Source organism: Phalaenopsis equestris, unplaced genomic scaffold (genome assembly GCF_001263595.1).
Source record: "Phalaenopsis equestris unplaced genomic scaffold, ASM126359v1 Scaffold000002, whole genome shotgun sequence".
NCBI lineage: Eukaryota > Viridiplantae > Streptophyta > Magnoliopsida > Asparagales > Orchidaceae > Phalaenopsis > Phalaenopsis equestris.
In genome coordinates this window covers 46,345,511-46,364,123 of record NW_018164444.1, presented here as the reverse complement: position 1 = coordinate 46,364,123, position 18,613 = coordinate 46,345,511, and the positions used below count along the sequence as shown (strand labels likewise).

Below are 18,613 nucleotides of genomic sequence, written 5' to 3'. Positions count from 1 at the left end.
ATATTAAAAGTTAAGAGCAACCCAAAAAGAAAAATACATGAAATAAAGGGTAGTAAAAAGATTGATGTGAGAATGCATGAGAAAACTTCGATTACGGAAAAGTAGGTAGCAACATCATCATTCCCTCATTAGTGATACTTAATGCATATCTCGGTAGTAGAAGTTTTATTGTGGAATGATCCACTAAAAACTATTCCATCAAAAATGTGTGTCATATCCTATAGGATTTTGAGATCTTATGTTATTGTGGATTTTGAGATCTTATGTTATTGTGCTTCTATAAGCTATGTAGTTCTTCCTTGTCAAATAAGTACTCTCTCAGTCTTATCGCTTTACCTGAAATCAAAATATTAGATGCAGAACAAAACATAAGTTTGATTTTGCAAAAAGAAAGTAATTATTTACAATTAATTATTACATGAAATTATTTTAGTTTATATTAGAAAGCTAAAACCCAAGTATCTTCCATGGGTCTTTATCACTGAAAAGTGAGTAAGCATCACATGTAGTGACATCATGTTGTTGGTGTTGATTGCCCACATTTATTTTGTCAAGCTGATTGCCCAAACTGTTTGTGTCATTTGTCTCTGAAGCAAATACTTCATTGATTTTCTTAATATAACTCGGCGCACAATCATTAGAAGCGCAACATCGAATCTATCTGAAGGGTCCTCCAGGTTGAATGGGGGAAAGAGAAATACTTGAAGCTTAGTTGATCCATCGCTGGAGGCTTTTGAGAGATAGTCTATCTCATCCATTATATTCTCAAAATCCTCAATGAAGTAAACTGAGATAAGGGTGTCTAGAATTTGTTTAGAAAGTTGGTAGAAGATGCAAACAGGGCCTCCATAGGCATCCTCCATGCAATAAAACTCTCGAAAGATGGCATCACGACGAAAAGCAATAATTCACGATTGTCCGCCAACATAATGTATATTTCCGTTGGGATGATTGGCTATAATCTTGCCGCCAAAGCTGCAGAGGAGTTTCACCTTGCGTGATGTTTGGCCTTTCGTAGTGTTTTGTGTGAGTGAAATGGTAGAGGCAGGGGGCTTTTGGTTAAATTTCAGAAGTTCGTTCAATGGTGGTTTGGGATAGAAATTTCAATTGACTGTCATAGGTGCGCATGAGGTTTTGAAGGTGGGTGAATTTAGATAAATGTTAGAAAAGTGGAATGGAGAGATGGGGAACTTTAGAGGAGGTTTATGCATATGTTGGCGAAAGGAATGCAAGATGGAGAGATGGGGAACTTTAGGGGATGTTTATGCATATGTTGGCGAAAGGAATGCAACAACCAATCCATTGCAACGGAGCAAGCAGAGGCGGTGAAAGTAACAGCCAGTCCATTGCAACGGAGCAAGCAGAGGCGGTGAAAGTAAACAATCCAGAATTCATAAGCATCAACCACCGATTATCCATTACAAGGTGACAACTAGAGCTGCCAAAAGAGCTCGATGTTAGTGAACTTCTCTTTTTTGGCTCGCTAAATTGCTTGTACTCGATTCAGTCATTATTAAAAAAGACAAACGTGAATAAGTATCTTGGGCTCTATTTAGTGTTAGAAAATTTATGATGGTAAACTAAAGATTTTAAATCCCATACAAAAATACAACAACTACGAAAGTTTTTACGTGAAAATTCTAATAAGGAAAAACCTATGTGGCTTAGCACATAAAAGATAACCCACTATGCTAATTGACATTATAAGAACCTACTAGTGCTTACTTGGAAAATATGGGATTACAAAACAATGCACTTAGTTTTGTCCTGCTCTTCTATGGCTCTGATGAGATTAGTGGACGAGAAAATAGTGGTTGGGCAATATCGATTAAAAAATAACTACAGTATTCAAACAATGGTGGTTGAACAATGATGGCTAAGGGGTAGCTGACATATGATGGTGGTCGAAGAATGATTGGAGCAATGGTGGTTGGTATTAGTAAATAAAGCTCTATAGTTCTTCATATTTTCTCAAGTTTAGCTCTCCCACATGTAAAGAATGCGAGTCTATTTAATTTTTTTAAAAATGGTATTTAATAAATCTAGCTAAATCCTCAAAATATTCTTGTAGATGGTTTATGTTAACTTTTTTTATCATAGATTATTTTTTAGCACTTTGTTGAATTAATGAGAATTGAGTGATTTTAGTATCATTGGATTATTTCACGGAGATGCTCAATTTGATCATACTTACATAAAATTTAGATAGCATTTCTTTAACTGATTTCATATAAATTTCAACCAATGTTTGGTTTGGATTCATTTGAGTTTAGATTTGACCACATTTGATATCATTGGATTTAGTTTTCAATTAGTTCAATTCAATTAGAAATTTGTTGAAATGGGGGTTTGGAGTGATCTTGAATTTGAGTCTAGAAATTATTTCCTCCAAAATATGTTGACATTTGTGCCTAACTAATGAATTTCTTATGTTACATTTCAAGCGGAATTTATCAACTAATCAATCATGACAAAGCTTTCTCTAGAATGTGTTTTGCACGAAAACAAAAGTTAATAAGTTATAGAACATCCAAATTAAGGCTTTCTTTGCCAACATCTAAGATTTAAGTTAAATAGGATTTATTAAATCCGATAAATTCGAACTTAGCAACTCCATAATCCATTATGATCAACGAAGAAATTAATCCACCTCATTATCGGATTTATGAAAGTTACCAAAAAGATGAAATGCAAAATAATAATAATAGAACTCAGAAAATTGAAGCTAATGAAGCATTGGATTTAGTTTTATTTTTTCGGGGTGTGTTTGGTTGAATTTAAGTTAAAATCATAATTAAATCGGATAAATAACATGCCTAAAAAATTTAGATTAATCTCAGCCGTCAAAATTAAATCAAAGGCTAATCATAGCTCATGTGGCTGTTCATCCCGCACCTGCTTTCAACCCTGTGATTTGCGATTGATATAGGACTCTGTCCCTGCAAAGCGCGAACACAAGATCAGGCCTATGTTCATCCCGCACCTGCTTTCAACCCTAGTCATTTTTTGCGATTGATATACAACCCTAAGAGCTATCGAGGACTCCTGTCCCTGCAAAGCGCGAACACAAGATCAGGCCTAACCAAACTCCTCGCAAGCGGGCGATAAAGGCGCTAGGGCTTTCTCATATCTCTCATCTCTCACCTCCATAAGTTACTTTACGTTCTCTCTTACCCTTCCAAGAAACCTTCTTCCTCCCGAATCGAAAGGTGAATCAAAATTTCTTACTTTCTAGATCTATTAATATTTGAGATCAATCAATTTACCTTTAGTTAGTTTTCTTATTTATTTTTGCTTTTACTTCTCAGACGTTCTTGTTTGAGATGAGATATCTAATTAGGGTTTTGTTTTTTTTTTTCACTTTTTGTTATAATTATGTTTGTTGTCTGCCCTTATGTGACGATATTGTTTAGGAATTTGGTGAAATAAAGATTTGATCATTTGATTGTATCTACCTTATATACAACTTATGGGTTGAGGCGTTGTAGGGATCATTTGCCTATTGAAATCTCATAAGTTTTATGAGAAATTGGCTGGTTAGTGTTTTTGTTGTCTTAAATACATTTTTGCTCTATCTGAGCAATTTGGTAATTTTATTCTTGCTGCATCTGGGAGTGGCTGCGATTTTGATGTACTTAGAATTTGATTAAATTTAATCTTAAATTTATGTTCACATTTGTATACATTGGTTTATGTTTATCTATTATTGTTTAGAGCATGATTTATTTATCTGGGGAAAACACAGACATTTCTTTCTCAATTGTTTTGTTATTAAGTTCAGAATAATTTTGCCAGAATTATTTCGTTTAGTAATTGAAACAAATGCAATGATTGATCGAGGCATATTAGTAGTAACTGAAATTAAGAAATGAGCCTTAAAAATAAGAATTATTTGCTGAAATTTTAATATGATCTTGTTCATATGCAAAATAATTAAAATAATAATATATTATAAATTATGTAGTGAAAATTTTAAAATACTATGATATCTTAATTTTGATAAGTTTGACTAAATTAAAATTTGATAATTTACATAAAAGCAGAATTATTTAAAATATAAATTTATAATGGTAGTCTATTATGAGTGAAACATTTTTTTAAATGGTTCACCTCATGAAATGCCCTAAGAGCACACTTTCTCTTTTTATTATCTATTTTTCTCTTTTTTGTCTGTTTCTCCGCCTTTTCTTCTTCATGGTATGGATGAGGAGATGAGATTTAAGATACTAAGGGAAACACATAAGCATTTTATATATATAAATAATGTTGTTATTTTCATAATTATGCAATTATTTAGCTATAAATGCAAGATTAATTTAAATTCTTTAATATTTTCAAATTCAAATTTCTAAAATTTATAAAAATTGTTCATAAAATAGTACCTTATCTCTAGAATAGTCTGATAAAAGTAGTTTGTGAATGGAATACCAGATGGCTTTAAGGGGCTATTTGGCAGCCAAATTTAAGTTAAATTTTTGCAGTTTTAATTGTAAATTATAACAGACAGTAGAAAGTGTCAAAATAAATTTTACAAGGTTTCTATACTATTTCAAGTCATTTTCTTTCCTAAGCTTGAATTTACTAAATGTACTAGTTGGACTGTTTTAGAGAATTTAGACGAATCTAGTGTGTGAAATTGCAGGGGCAATAAGAGGTTTAGCTTCACTAGTGAGATTCCACGCAACTTCCTTGCTTTTTTTCATTGATGACCTCAAGTTGGCGCATAAGTGTAGAGAATTATTACACCTTATTTGGTATGGTGATTCCAATCATTTATTATTAGAGATTGGATGAAAGAGGAATCATAAAGCTGACCTAAAATAATTGGGTTAAGGCTAATTATGTTGATGTTGGGGTGCTATGTTGTTTGTTTAATGGGTGTGTATTTTAAATCATTGCGCTTTTGAAGTGGAGGAATGCTCAGGTCTTTTGTGTGATAGGAAAGTATCGCTTAGATTGAAAGGAAAATTTTATAAGACTGTGGTGAGACCTGCAATGCTCTATGGCATTGAATGTTGTCCTTTAAAAGAGAAGCATAATACTAAGTTAAGTGTTTCCTAGATGAGAATGATTAGGTGGATGAGTGGCTTTACACTTAGAGACAAAATGCGAAATGAATATATCCGTGATAGGATTGGTGTAGCTCCTGTAACAGAAAAAATTAGAGAAAGTCGTCTTAGATGGTTTGGTCACATTAAACGTCGACCATTTGATGATCTGATTATGAGAGTGGATATTTTAGACCCGACTTATGTTAAGAAAGACAGAGGTAGACCTAAGAAGACTGGGCTTATTGTATAAAAAATTATCTTAATTTTATTAGAACTAAATGAAAATATGACACTAAATAGGGCGCAATGGAGAAAAATGATTCATGTAGCCGACCCCACATAGTGGGACTAAGGCTTTGTTGTTGTTGTTGTTGTTGCGCTTTTGTTGTTTTGCGCTTTTCAAATGTTGATATTTTATCATTATTTTTTTTTCTGTCAAACAAAATGTTACTTTGTTGTGCAAAAGAGATTTCTTAAGGGGAAGGCATTAAAGAAATGTTTGGGTTGTCTACATTATGTTTTGGTGGTAGCAGGTTCAAATTCTGGACATAGACCCTTTGGAATGCAAGGCTAGGTACCATCATTTAAAATTTCTCTAGATCATGTATTTTAGGCTCCTATATCTTAAGATATTCATTGTTGAAGAGTGTGGAATAGTGTAATTTTATTTACTTGTAGAAGTCACAAATGTATTGTAGCTATACATGTTATTAATTAGTATCATATTGCAAGGTAGTAGTAAATTTATCTATTTGTTAAAACTATCTAATTCTAAAACGAAATCGTCTTCCAGAGTTAATTATGATGCACTACAAAGTAACTTAAAATGAGGTCAAGCCCATTGAGAACAAGATTTGCATGATTCAACTTGAATGAAGATTTTGCCCATGGGAGAGGAGTTAGGATTTGTATACTAAACAAAGAAGAAAAAAATGGCGTACAAATATCACATTTTTCCTTTCCGAAAATTGACTGTGCCCCCAAATCCTTTCAAAAGAAGCCCAAGAAACTCACAATAGATTGAAGTTGCATCAAAATATAAATCTCCAAGAAGTGGGACTAAACTTTATCTTCTAAGATGAGATGACAACATAATTCAATTGATATATCTTATTTTATTTTAAAAATTATTCAATTGATATATCTTATTTTATTTAAAAATTATTTCTTTAATTTTGACTTTAATTTGACTGCACTCTTTGATTATTTATTAGCAATAATTTTTAATAATTTAAAATATCACCCTAATTATCACTTGCCGACACAAAATTCTCAAGGTGAATATCTTAGCCTCCACTAGTCTTTCATGAGTCTTGCATGAACTGAGCAGTCCCAAGCTTCTACAGCTTTTAGGCACACAAATCAAAGCATATTTAATATTGTAAACCAAGAAGCCTCCAATCATATGTGTGGCTATCACCTTTCAATGTAGCTACAAGACTGATAAAAGGAATATTTCATGAGTTTATAGATCCATCTTATTTAAGCATCCGTAGATCCATTGAATCTTTGGTTGCACCAAACATGGAACATATTGAGTCAAAATTAATAATTCTCTTCCTTGGCTCAATATTATGATAATTTGGGCCCCCTTTGCGATTTCTGCCCAAACTGAGCACTCTTAAGTCCCCAAAGCCTAAGATGTTGAGCATCCTGCAATCTCAGAAGGCCCAGATGACTTCACGTTGGGATAGATTGTGTAACATAGGATCGATCCACTTGATGATCTCTGAAATATCCAATTATCAGTGCAATTGGGTAGAAATATCTGACTTTCAGTTGGTCAGAACCTCTACTGTAACTCAAATTATAATTTTTTCGTGTTTTCAGGATGTCAGAGGGACCTTTCGTGCCGAGGGAGAGGCTTTACAAGCTACAACAGTATTTTCAGAACGCTCATAAGCATACTTACCTGAAGGGGCGTTATGATGCAATAACGTCTGTTGGTATACCTCTAGCACTGGCTGCCTCATCCTTATTTCTGATTGTAAGTTATTTCAGAATGCTAGAACTATTTTATAATTTTCAATTATTTATTTAATTTAAGATCCCCATGTTGATGAATTTCTTTTGTGGTTTGCTGAACAGGGGCGTGGAATCTATAACATGTCTAATGGAATCGGAAAAAAAGAATGAAATGAAAATTCTTATTTCACTTTTGTTTTGGTTCCTGCTCAGCTTTTACAAAAGTCTGCTCAACTTTGTTTTATCAGTTTGCAAAAATGTTGTGCTTGAAATGCTCAAATTTGGCATTATAATACATGCTTGCCATTGTTATTTAGCTTTCTACTTGGAGTATTTTGTTTGTTAAGAATTTATAAATTGTTCTTTGTTTTTTGCCCCTTTGGAGTTTATTGTTGCCTGTTTTACTTTGGTCTTTCCGAGATTGTAAGACATCTTGGTATGCTTTCTATTGGACAATCAAATACTGTAGTGTGGTTTGAGTTGGACAATGTCGTGCTTCTAGCTGCTGTATGGTTTGCTAGCAATTAGGGGTGTACATTGTAATTTGAAAATTATAGAATATATATATGAGCGATTTTGTGTCAAAATAAAATTTGACTGATTATCTAGAGTTTTATGCAATTCAGTTTACTGAATGCTGTTTTGGTTCACTTTTGATTTTTATATTTAATTTTTTTATTTTTATTTTATTTGTTTATGTTTTAATTCAAAATAAAACATGTGAGTTATGCTGTAATAGTTACTTGTGAAAATACTCAAAATAATTTTTAGTTGTTTTTATTATTTTTAAAATAATCTAATTTATTTTTCAAAACAAAAAATAAAAATAAAAAACATGAAAGAAATGTATTAAACAAATATATTTTTAAAATAAAAAAAAATAAAAAATAAAAGTGATCCTGAAAAAGCTCAAAATGTGGTGAATGAGTTCTATAAGAATTTTATTATGTACTCGTAACAGAAAATATAAAGGGTGCCATGCATCTTCGTTAACAAGTCTTCTTATTATCTCTAGGAGAGACTAAATGGAAGTTTTTTTACATGAATCGGCTATGCGATTTTAACATAATTTTGTGATTTTATGTGGATGAAGTTATTCAACATCATTTTTGTTCGTACTCTCAGTCTTTGTCTCTCCATCTATTATTACTTTAATAAATAATAATTTAACCGAAGTCTTGCTCATACTTGAGTTTTTAAGCGAAGTGGCACTTTGATTAGAAGAACATCACTAGCGGCATGTATGATATATCATTATCATAAGACTGAAAAGATGGGGTAGGCAAGAAACCCATTGAAGAGGCTTGTTCTCAGCCGGCAATCATTTGGCTATCTAATATTGTATCCCTTAATTTCTTATTTCCATGTACATCAGCATTTAAATTATATATCATGAAAAACAATCAAATTTATCAAATCGGTTTCAATTAAAAATGATTCAAATGTAACCAGACATTAATATCAATTTCAAACCCCCCATAACTCCACAAGGCCCTCTAAAAACACCTTTATTTTTTCTCAGATTATATTCAAACCCAAAATAAATTCAAAACATATGAAGTTGAACACATTCCACAATGACTATCGACTATTGGAGGTTGAAACAATCTTTCTCGAGGTTTTTAAGGTCTTCCTTTCTATTCCAAACAAAAGTGTCAAAATAGCATCTGATTATTTACACAAAATGTCATTTTAATTCCAAGCTCCATAAAAATATAAAATCAAATCCCCAAATTATTTTAATATAAGTTATAACAGTTCTCATGGAGTCATTTTTGCCTTCATTAAAAAAATTTGGGGACTAAATTGCAAACACTTCTATAGACTCTGGGATTAAAATAGCGCACAATAAAAAGTCAGGGATTACTTTGACACTTTTTTCAATTGATATCGGTATGCCCATGGCTGTCCATGGCTTTCCATGGCTTCAAGGGCCAACAACTGTGTTTCTTGAATTATATACGTCTAGAAAAATAATCAAAACCCTACCCTGATAACTCACAACACAGCCCAATTTCATCAAATATAATGGAGCCAAAACTATCATCCAAAGAAACATTAGAAAATGGCCAAACTAGTGAAATGTTATTTGGTAAGGAAATAAAAATGTCTTCCTTCGTTCAAGATATTATCAAGATTCTGACTCGAGGGAAAAAAAAACGTTTAACAAGAACATTGTAGAGGCATGTCATTCAGTAAAAAAAAATCTCATGATTCAGTCCTTACTTAGGGTATGGGTAAAATCCATTTATTGTCATGCCACCATCGACTGAAATGATTTGCCCAGTTATATATGAAGCAGAAGGCAAACAAAGAAACGCCACCAGGGATGACACTTCCTCGGGCTCACCAACACGGTTTAGTGGTGTTCGAGACACCACACTATCAAGAAAATTTTCCTTCTCCAACAACTGTAGAAATAAGACAAATTATAAGAAATGAGGGCAGGCTTACTAATTAAATTTCATAATCATTAAAGTCCTAACCAAAAAAAAAAAAAAAATCTTAGACATGCTTCATTTCTTGTTTGAGGATAATTTGATCAATTTAACACTACATGAAATCATTAAAAGGTAAATCAAATATGTGGCCATGATCATATACTCAAAATCATCAACCACAAGCAAATTATCTAAGAGTGGAGATTTTTTATTTCATTCTTCATCAGAGTTAACAAATGCAGCATCTAACCATAAACGCCTTTAACTTTAGCTCCTATCTTATCTCAATCCACCCGAGGCCATGCTAATCCATTTTTTTACTTAGAATTTGGATTCAATTTCAAAATCTAGAGTAGCTTCAAGAATCTGTTGTCGACCTAATAATTACCCTCAATTTTTTGCATTAGAATTTTTACCCACAAGGAACAATTGTATTTGGAAAAAAACTATAATTTAGCTACATGAATAAAAGCCATCTAATCACATTACTTTGTCATATGCTTTTCCTTTGCTCATCCTTGCTGATTAATCCTATCCATTCATCCTAACATGCTTTGCCTCTCTTAGTGGTGCAAAAGTCGAGCTTAAGCTAAAACACTCAAAGTATAACTATGACGCAATTTGAAGTTTTATAACATTCCATTGAAATCCCTTTATCTCATATCCATCTAACTATTCTCATCTTATCATTTCCATCTTCAATATACTCTTAAAAAGTTCAATGCTAACCATCCGTCAATGTTTTCTTGAGGTTAAAATGAAAAAAAAAAAGAGGAAAAGGAATAGGAAAAAAAAGGATAGAAAAGCCATTTGATGTAGAACAACCATGAAAGAACTGGACAACATTCTAAAAAAGATGAAAAAGTTTGATAAAGCTAAAGATAAGGTACTAAGAAACATTAACTAAATGAACAAGCCGCCAGTTTGAAGAAAGATATTGTTTCTCCGGAAATGTAACAAGTCAAGCATCTGGTCAAGGATTGAATCCCATAATAGATAAAAGATATTCATAGCCAAAATTTTATTAAGACAAACTATCGTACACAACTTCATAACAATCTAATGGTAGATGGATGAAATAACAAATTATTAACAGCATATTAGCAAACATCAAATAAATTGCAAATAAATTCCTATAAATTGATAAGTTTATATATATATATATATAGAAATAGAAATGAGACTTTTTTTTTGAATCACCTATCATCATCATCGTTAGCCAAATCCCAGCTATTAACAATCGGCTTTGTAAATCCACATTCTCCATTCATCCTAGTGATTGTATAAGCTATTAGCATATTTTGCATAAATGCTTTTTGGTATAATTTTGTATACTAATAAACTTCTATCTAATCCAATTTCTTCTTAATTGCTTCATATAAGTTTCAGCTATTTTTTATTGATGTATTTTCTGCCACTCATCATAATGTTTAGATCATTGAAGTCTTTTTTCCATTACATTATCTTCAATACAAGTATATGCCAGCCCTCTCATCCCATTACTACAACAAATGTTCAATAAATTCTTTCTAGTTGTGCCACACAACCATACACTCATCTCAACACTCTCATTTTTGACATGCACGATTTAGCAAATTACATGATGTTTTAATTAAATATTCAAATTATAAAGAGCAGTAAAATAACTTACATGTTTCACAAGCGAAGTCTTGATATACCATGGTGAAACAGAATTGACACGAATGTTATCTTTTGCCCACTCACATGCTAGATTCTTTGTAATTTGATTAAGTGCAGCTGCAAAGAACATATAAATAAAGAATTAACAAAAAATAATGGACTATGTGTGTTACAATGTACGCATTACCTTTTGTAGCGGCATAAATTGTACCACTAGATATAGCTACCACACCAGCAACAGAGGAAATGAATACAACGCTCCCCATTCTTGATGATTTGAGAAGAGGATGAGCAAGTTGGCAAGTATGGAATGCAGCATCGAAGTTGGTGTTCATAATTAAGGAGTATTCCTCTTCAGAATAATCAACTGTAGGTTTCCTTATATTTGTCCCAACATTGTTTATCTGAAAATTAGATAATTTGCTCATTTTATACAATGCATCAATACTATATATTGAAGAAAAATGAGAATAATATATCATACTATTCGTATGTTGGTTCTAGAAGAGAGTATGAACATGTAAAATGGAAACAAAATGATACCTTGTAGATAAGAAAGACATGTATAAACAAAAAGAATATACAACATAAATGCATCAATAAACTCTCAACAAAGTTTTATTACAACATTAGTTTAAAAAAATCTGCTTGGTTTAGTGGTTGATGGATCAACACGATTAAAATATAATTATATTACAGCACAAATAAATAGGAATGCTCTATTATAGGATCTCACTCTAAGCAAAAAATAATTAATAAATAACTTAATGAAAAAGGTCACCTTGTTTCACATTCCAAAATTTAAAGAACATGATACTTAACACATTAAATCCAATTAAAACTAAACTTTTTCAAATACTCACTCACAAATGCATTTGCGCATCGAAAGACAAATTTTAGACATTTCGGGATAGAAACTGAATCCTCTTTATAAGAGAAACCTGTCCTCTCATTTGCTTTATTTTCTTCTGTTAATTAATTTGAATCAAGTATTAGATTAATTGATCATTATTTTCTGATTTTTCACCCTGTTTAGCTCTTTGGTAGCTCTTTGTGTAGTGTTTCCTACTGCTTTGCTCTTTTAATAACCCTTGCAGGACTGAATCAAATAAAGCACCCGATCCATTCAAACATCACAGACATCTATTTCGAGAGTTCAGCCCAAGCGAACAAGAGACTAGAGTGGCATCCTGATCCCGAGCAAATGAGAGGTAGGAGCAATATAAGGTAAAGAGAGAGCCAAGCGATTCCAAGAGCAAAGGAAAGAGAGGGTTTCTTTCGAATCTTTGGCCAAGAAAGGTAAGTCGAGGGAGGTAACGGAGCAATCAAAACCTTCAGTTTCTTCTTCTGCCTTCCTTGGAACAGACTGACAAAAAGGTTTTAAGTTTTGGCAAATTAAAACTTCATTTCTATTTAGTGGTTATGTTTGTAGAATAGAACTTGAATTATAGGTCTTTTCATGTGACAAGTCCATATAGAAGTCTTAGTTTTATAATTCATTATTTGGATCTTAGATCGAATTGGGATTTAATTGTGACAGAATTGGTATTAAAACGAGGTTTAAATTTTTTCAGAAGAAGAGTTTCCAAGGTTAAGATTGAAAGACTTGATGGTAAGCCTAATTTCTTGATTTGGAGGAAACGAATGAAAGCTGCTCTGGTTCAAACGAAAGTGGCAAAGCTTTGGCAGGAGAGAATAGTTTACCAAATTCTTCGGACGCCTGAGAAAGCAAAGATCATGGAGTTAGCGTATATCAAGCTTGTGTTGCATCTTAGCGATAAGGTTCTTCATTAGGTTGATTAAAAAACGACAACTACTGAAATTTGGAACAAATGTATATGACCAAAAACTTGCATAATAGAATTTATTATAAGGGAAAACTGTTTGGTTTGAATGTCTGAAATAAGATTCTGAAGCATAATATGGATGACTTTAATAAAATCGTTATAGTCTTAGAAAACTTTGGGGTTAAAGTGGACGATGAAGATCAGACCATTATTATCTTAAATTCATTGTCAAAACCATTTGCTCATTTTATAAAGACAATGAAATATACCAGGGAGACTTTATCTTTGTAAGAGGTTCAAACAAATTTGAAATCCAAGCAAATTGAAACCAAATATGAAAAGAAATAGAGGAGCTCTGTGATTGTATGTTAGAGGCCGACCAGAGAGAGGAAAAAGGCAAAAGAAATTTGATGTCAAGCTCAAAAATCTAAAACCAAATTCAAGTGTCTCTTATGTCACAAGGAATGACACTACAAGAAGAATTATCCGGAATTGAAAAAAAATGATAAGGTAAATCACTAGAATTTGGAGATGCTTCAGTTATGTCTGATAAGTTTGTGGAATCAAGAGAGTTTGACAGTTACAACATATTCTAATAATAAAGATTAGAATAAATTCAAGCTGTTTTTTTCACATGACTCATAATAAGCACTGGTTTGCAACATATAAAGAAGCCAATGATGGGAGGGTTATTATGAGAAACAATGCAGCTTGTAAAGTCATTGGAATTGGAACCGTTAAAATTGAGATAGATGGAGTTATTAGAACTCTCATTGAAGTCAGATGAATGTCGGACCTTAAAAGAAATTTACTATCTATTGGTACTCTTGATGCTCTAGGGTGCAAGTTCAAGTCTGAAGGTGGTTTGTTGAAGGTTGATAGAGGTACGATGGTTATTATGAAGGGCAAATGAATAAATGGTTTATACTCATTGTCAAGAAAGATTATGACACCGTTAATGGAAGTTGATACGTAACATAAACATATCATACAAAACTTTGACATATTCCCGTAGGTCATATTAGTCATTAGAGACTGGATGTTCTGCGAGGACAAGGAGTCTATGGCAAAGATAATGTTGATAGGATTGATTTATGTGAACATTGTGTCTTTGGAAAGCAGACTCGAATAAAGTTTAATGCGGGACAACATACTACCAAATGAACTACTGATTGCATACATTCAAAAATTTGGGGACCTGCTCTTGCTTCAATTTTAGGAGGAGACTGATATTTTATCACCTTCATTGATAATTTTTCAAGAAAAGTCTGGGTTTATGTTTTGAAGCATAAAAATGAAGCTTTTAGGAAATTCAAACAATGGAGAGCTTTGATTGAAAATCAGCCTCAAAAGAAAATAAAGAGGTTGAGGATAAATAATGGCCTTGAAAAAAACTTGATCGTAAATTTACTGAGTTTTGCAAAGAAAATGGAATTGCCTGACATAAGATAGTACGATTAACTCCACAACAGAATGGTATTGCTAAGAGGATGAATTAAAATTTTGATTGGGAAAGTGAATTGTATGTTGTCATTTACAAAAAATGTTAAGCACTTCTAGGGTGAAGCAGTTAGCACTGCTTGTTACTAGGTGAATAGAAGTTCATTTACAACTTTTGAATTAAAAATCCTGATTAAGTTTGGATATGGAAAAAGATATTACAGTAAACTCAGAATTTGTATATGTTCATGTGACTGAGTGAAAGCTGGAGACAAGATTCAAGAAATGTTTATTCATAGGGTAGCCAGAGAGAATTGAAGGGTATAAATGTTGGTTGATAGATGAATCCAAATGTATTATAAGAAGAGATGTCATCTTCAATAAACAGTATATGATGGTTGGTCAGACTACTGGAAATAATCAGGGAACCACGATCAGCACGGAGAGTGTAGTAAAATCGCAGCATAACAGTGATACAAATCAGTTGTAGGTGGAGCTACTTCTAGTAGAAAATAATAATCAGGGTCATCAAATAGATCAGACTGGGTTGGAGAACTATAATCATGCAAGGGATCGAACAAGCAAAAATATAAGAGCACCTAAGCATCTTAGATTTGCTGATTTAATTGCATATGCTCTTAATACTACGGAACAAATTTTGGAAAATGAGTCGAGGTTGTAAAAGAAAGCAATGAATAGTGATGAGAAAGGTTTCTAGAAACAGGCAATGGATGAAGAAATAAAATCACTGAAAAGGAATTGTACTTGGGAACTTCTTAATAAACCACTGAATAAGAGAATTGTGGGCTACAAATGAGTCTATAAAAGAAAAGATGGTAATTCAGATGTTGAGCAAGCTCGAATAGTGAGAAAGGGTTTCACTCAAAAAGATGGAATATTCTTTAATGAGATTTTCTCACCTATTTTAAAGTAGACAACAATTTGAGTAATTTTATCACCCGTAACCAGATACAATCTAGAGCTTGAACAGATGGATGTCAAAACAAATTTTCTTCATGGAGAACTTGAGGAGGTTAATTACAAGATCCAGCTAGAGGGATACATCAAATATGTTCAGGAAAACAAACTATGCCTTCTCAGAAAATTTATTTATGGGTTAAAGCAGTCTCCACAATAAGGTATAAGAAATTTGATTCATCCATGATTTAAAATTCTCACAAAAGAAGTGGCTTTGATATATGTGTTTACTACAAAAGATTATCAGAGCAAAATTATATATTTACTTTTGTATGTTGACAATATGCTCATAGTCAGTGATAGTAGCGATTATGTTTAGAAAGTTCTAAAAAAGTTTGAAATGGATACTGCCAAATCAGTTTCTTCTCCTTTGGGATAGCAATTCAGGCTTTCAACCACTCAATCACCATCAACAGTAGAAGATCAGAAATATATGGATTCAGTTCCATATGCTCGTGACGTAGGTAGTAATATTTACTCAATTATTTGTGCCAGACCAGACATATTGCATGCTACAAGTATGATATGAAGATAAATGGTTAAACCTGGGAGAGAACATTGAAGGATTGTTAAGTGAATTTTCAGATATTTGAGGAGTTCGGTTGATATTGGTTAAATTATCGGAAGGATAACTAGGACAAAGAGGATATTTCAGATTTTGTGGAACACAAATCTGACTGGTTATAATTTTACTATTTATGGGAATACAGTCAGTTGGAAAGTAAACTTTCAGTCAATCTTTATCTACAGTAGAGACAGAATATATAGTTGTTGCTGAGGCAATAAAGGAAGGCATCTGGATGAAAGATTTTCTTGAGGAGCTTGAGAACAAATAAATGAAGACTATAATATGGTGTGATGGTCAGAGCGCAATTCAACTGACAAAGAATCATGTATTTCATGAAAAAACAAAATAAATTGATATCAGACAGACATTTCATCAGTGACGTTCTTGTTCAAGGTACAGTGGATATTCAGAAAGTACATACAGATGAGAATCTGGCTAATATTCTTATGAAGATAGTGTCTGGAACCAAATTTCAGCACTATCTGACTCTGCTTAAGTAGGTAGAACTCCTGGTTAAGGAGGTGTTGGAAGAAAGGGAGAAGTGTTTTGCTTTGCTAGTCTAATATTTCATTCAAGGTGGAGATTGTTAATTAATTTGAATTAGTATTAAATTAATTGATCATTATTTCTGATTTTTCACCTTACATAGCTTTTTGTGTAGCCTGTAAAGTTGCTTTGCTCTTTTACTAAGGGGTTATTTGGTTGGCAGTTTTAGTGATGTACTTTAAAGTAAATATATGAATTTTAAAAATTTTAATGTTAGGTATGCTATAAAATAAAAACATAATAAATTTAGGGGGTATATGTTATTTACCTTAAAGTTGATTTTACCTGTAAATCAATTACACACAAATCAAGCGAAAAACAAGTTCATGTGCTGATTTAGCGAGCTTGTTTCCCACGAAAGTGCATTTTTAGTAAGCCTTCGCCTCTCTCTAGCTTCAATTTTTATTGTGCTTGTGCGATCGGATGACACCATCCTTCTCCTCCTCTTCATTGAAGCCCATCTCTATTTTGGTTGTTCTCCTTTCCTCCACTTTCCTCTTTCTTCTATTCCCCTTGTTTTCCTCTTTTGACGAAGATCCCACCTACAGTCTCAGCCTTCACTCATCATAATCAATCCCTCTTTTGCTGCCTTGGTCTGCCATCCTTCGCATCCCTCCAGATGAGCGCTGCACTTTTCTCGATCCCACTGTTCCGCCCTCATGTTGCCTCATCAACTACTCTCGTCAACTACTCCTCCCTCCCTTCCGCTTTCTCCATTCTTTCCAACCCCACTCCTTATCCTCAATGTCTCTTTTTCTCTTCCTTCTCTTCTACCTACTCGCCTGAACCGCATTGGATCGCTTCCCCTTACTGTTTCCCTCCTCTTCTCACATATCCTTGCATATCTGCCTCTCACTCTCAATAATCGTTGTCACTTTCTTGCCGCCCACAGCAACGGTTCTCTTGACCTCTTCCCCTCTATCGTCGCCCTCTACACAGGCCAAGGACAACTGAACTTGGGGCTGAGTCTTGGCCAGTGCTTTTATCTTCGCCTTTGTCTTCAGTGCCATAGGTGTTCTCTCCCCCATTTCTTCCTTCCCCCTCGAGCCAATGCCCCTCATCCGCGACGCCTTTTGCTACCTTCTTTCTGCCTCCAGTATGTTCTTCATCTATTTGAGCGCTGTGATCTTTCTCTAAAAGCTGAGGGATTTGCTGTCTTTTACATCTTTGTTGGGCTCATCTTCTGGATGGATTTCAACATCAAAAGAAAGGAAGTGATGGAGGATAAGATGATTAAGCTGCCAGAGTGGGAATTGGTGAAAGCCATTGAAGATGTTGAGGCATGCAAACCAATTGGATCTGGCTTAAAATTATGTCAACTTATTGGGTTGGTAAGTGTGGCCTAAAAAAGATTTCAATATTACGAATCTAAAAATTGGCTTTTCTCTTCTTCTAAAGATTGAGGTGCACTTAACACTACATATCTAACATCTAAACTTTTAATTATTATGTATTTAGATTTCATAACATCTAAAGTTTAGGAGATAGATAGGAATTGAGAGGGATTTAAGCCTTATAAAGTTTAGCTCACAAATGAAAGAGCTAACTTGTAGAACAGTGATGTCTTACTGAATAAAAGAGCTAACCCGCTTCCACAATTCTGTTTTTTCTATATAACTATATATAAGCTAGATTTATTACTGAATGTGCAATAGAAAAATCTTACAGCATATTTAGAACACTGTCATAAGTTAGGGTGTAATTTCCTTTTCTAATATAATTTTTTCTGTCATGCGAATCTCTAAAGGTTCATTTCTTATAACAACCAATTAGCTTTATGTTGTAAGATATTGTTTAGTCTATATTATGTATCAATCATATAGAAAAAACATTACCAAGCTTCATAACCATTTGAGTGTTGAACCAAGCTTCATAACCATTCGAGCATAAGAAATGTTCATTCCTTATACCAAACATTTGAATATAAGAAATTTAGAGTTAACCATTTTGTACCAAGCTTCATAATCATTTGAGTATAAGAAATGTTCATTTCTTCTGAATTTGGAGTATAAATTCTTTACTGAATGAATTTAACAATGCCCACTTTAGCTCACCGGAAACGTGGCAAGTTTGTCAAAATTCTCATTCTGTTATCAATGGTTTGCATGTTTTTTTGTTAGGAAAATTTACATACATACCACTCAATGCCTATGTATTTACATATCTAACGCCTAAACTGCAATTTTTATTTACAGG

The 18,613-nt window shown here is 33.1% G+C and overlaps 2 protein-coding genes across 2 annotated transcripts in view; one reads left to right on the top strand and one right to left on the bottom strand.

Annotated features, from left to right (window-relative positions):
• Positions 1-2,970: 2,970 nt before the first annotated feature.
• Positions 2,971-7,504, top strand: LOC110038931. The gene is made up of 3 exons (XM_020743861.1): positions 2,971-3,209; positions 6,882-7,038; positions 7,140-7,504. The coding sequence occupies exons 2-3, from the start codon at positions 6,883-6,885 to the stop codon at positions 7,185-7,187; spliced, it is 204 nt and encodes a 67-aa protein (XP_020599520.1). The 5' UTR covers positions 2,971-3,209; position 6,882; the 3' UTR covers positions 7,188-7,504.
• A 1,578-nt stretch (positions 7,505-9,082) lies between these two features.
• Positions 9,083-18,613, bottom strand: part of LOC110018490 (tropinone reductase 2-like) — a 45,869-nt gene continuing 36,338 nt past the window's right edge. The window contains exons 5-7 of the mRNA XM_020715828.1: positions 11,286-11,545; positions 11,109-11,215; positions 9,083-9,427 (exon numbers count right to left, since the gene is read on the bottom strand). Of these exons, the coding sequence (XP_020571487.1) occupies positions 9,239-9,427; positions 11,109-11,215; positions 11,286-11,545 (556 nt within the window). The 3' untranslated portion in view covers positions 9,083-9,238. The remainder of the gene's footprint in view (positions 9,428-11,108; positions 11,216-11,285; positions 11,546-18,613) is intronic.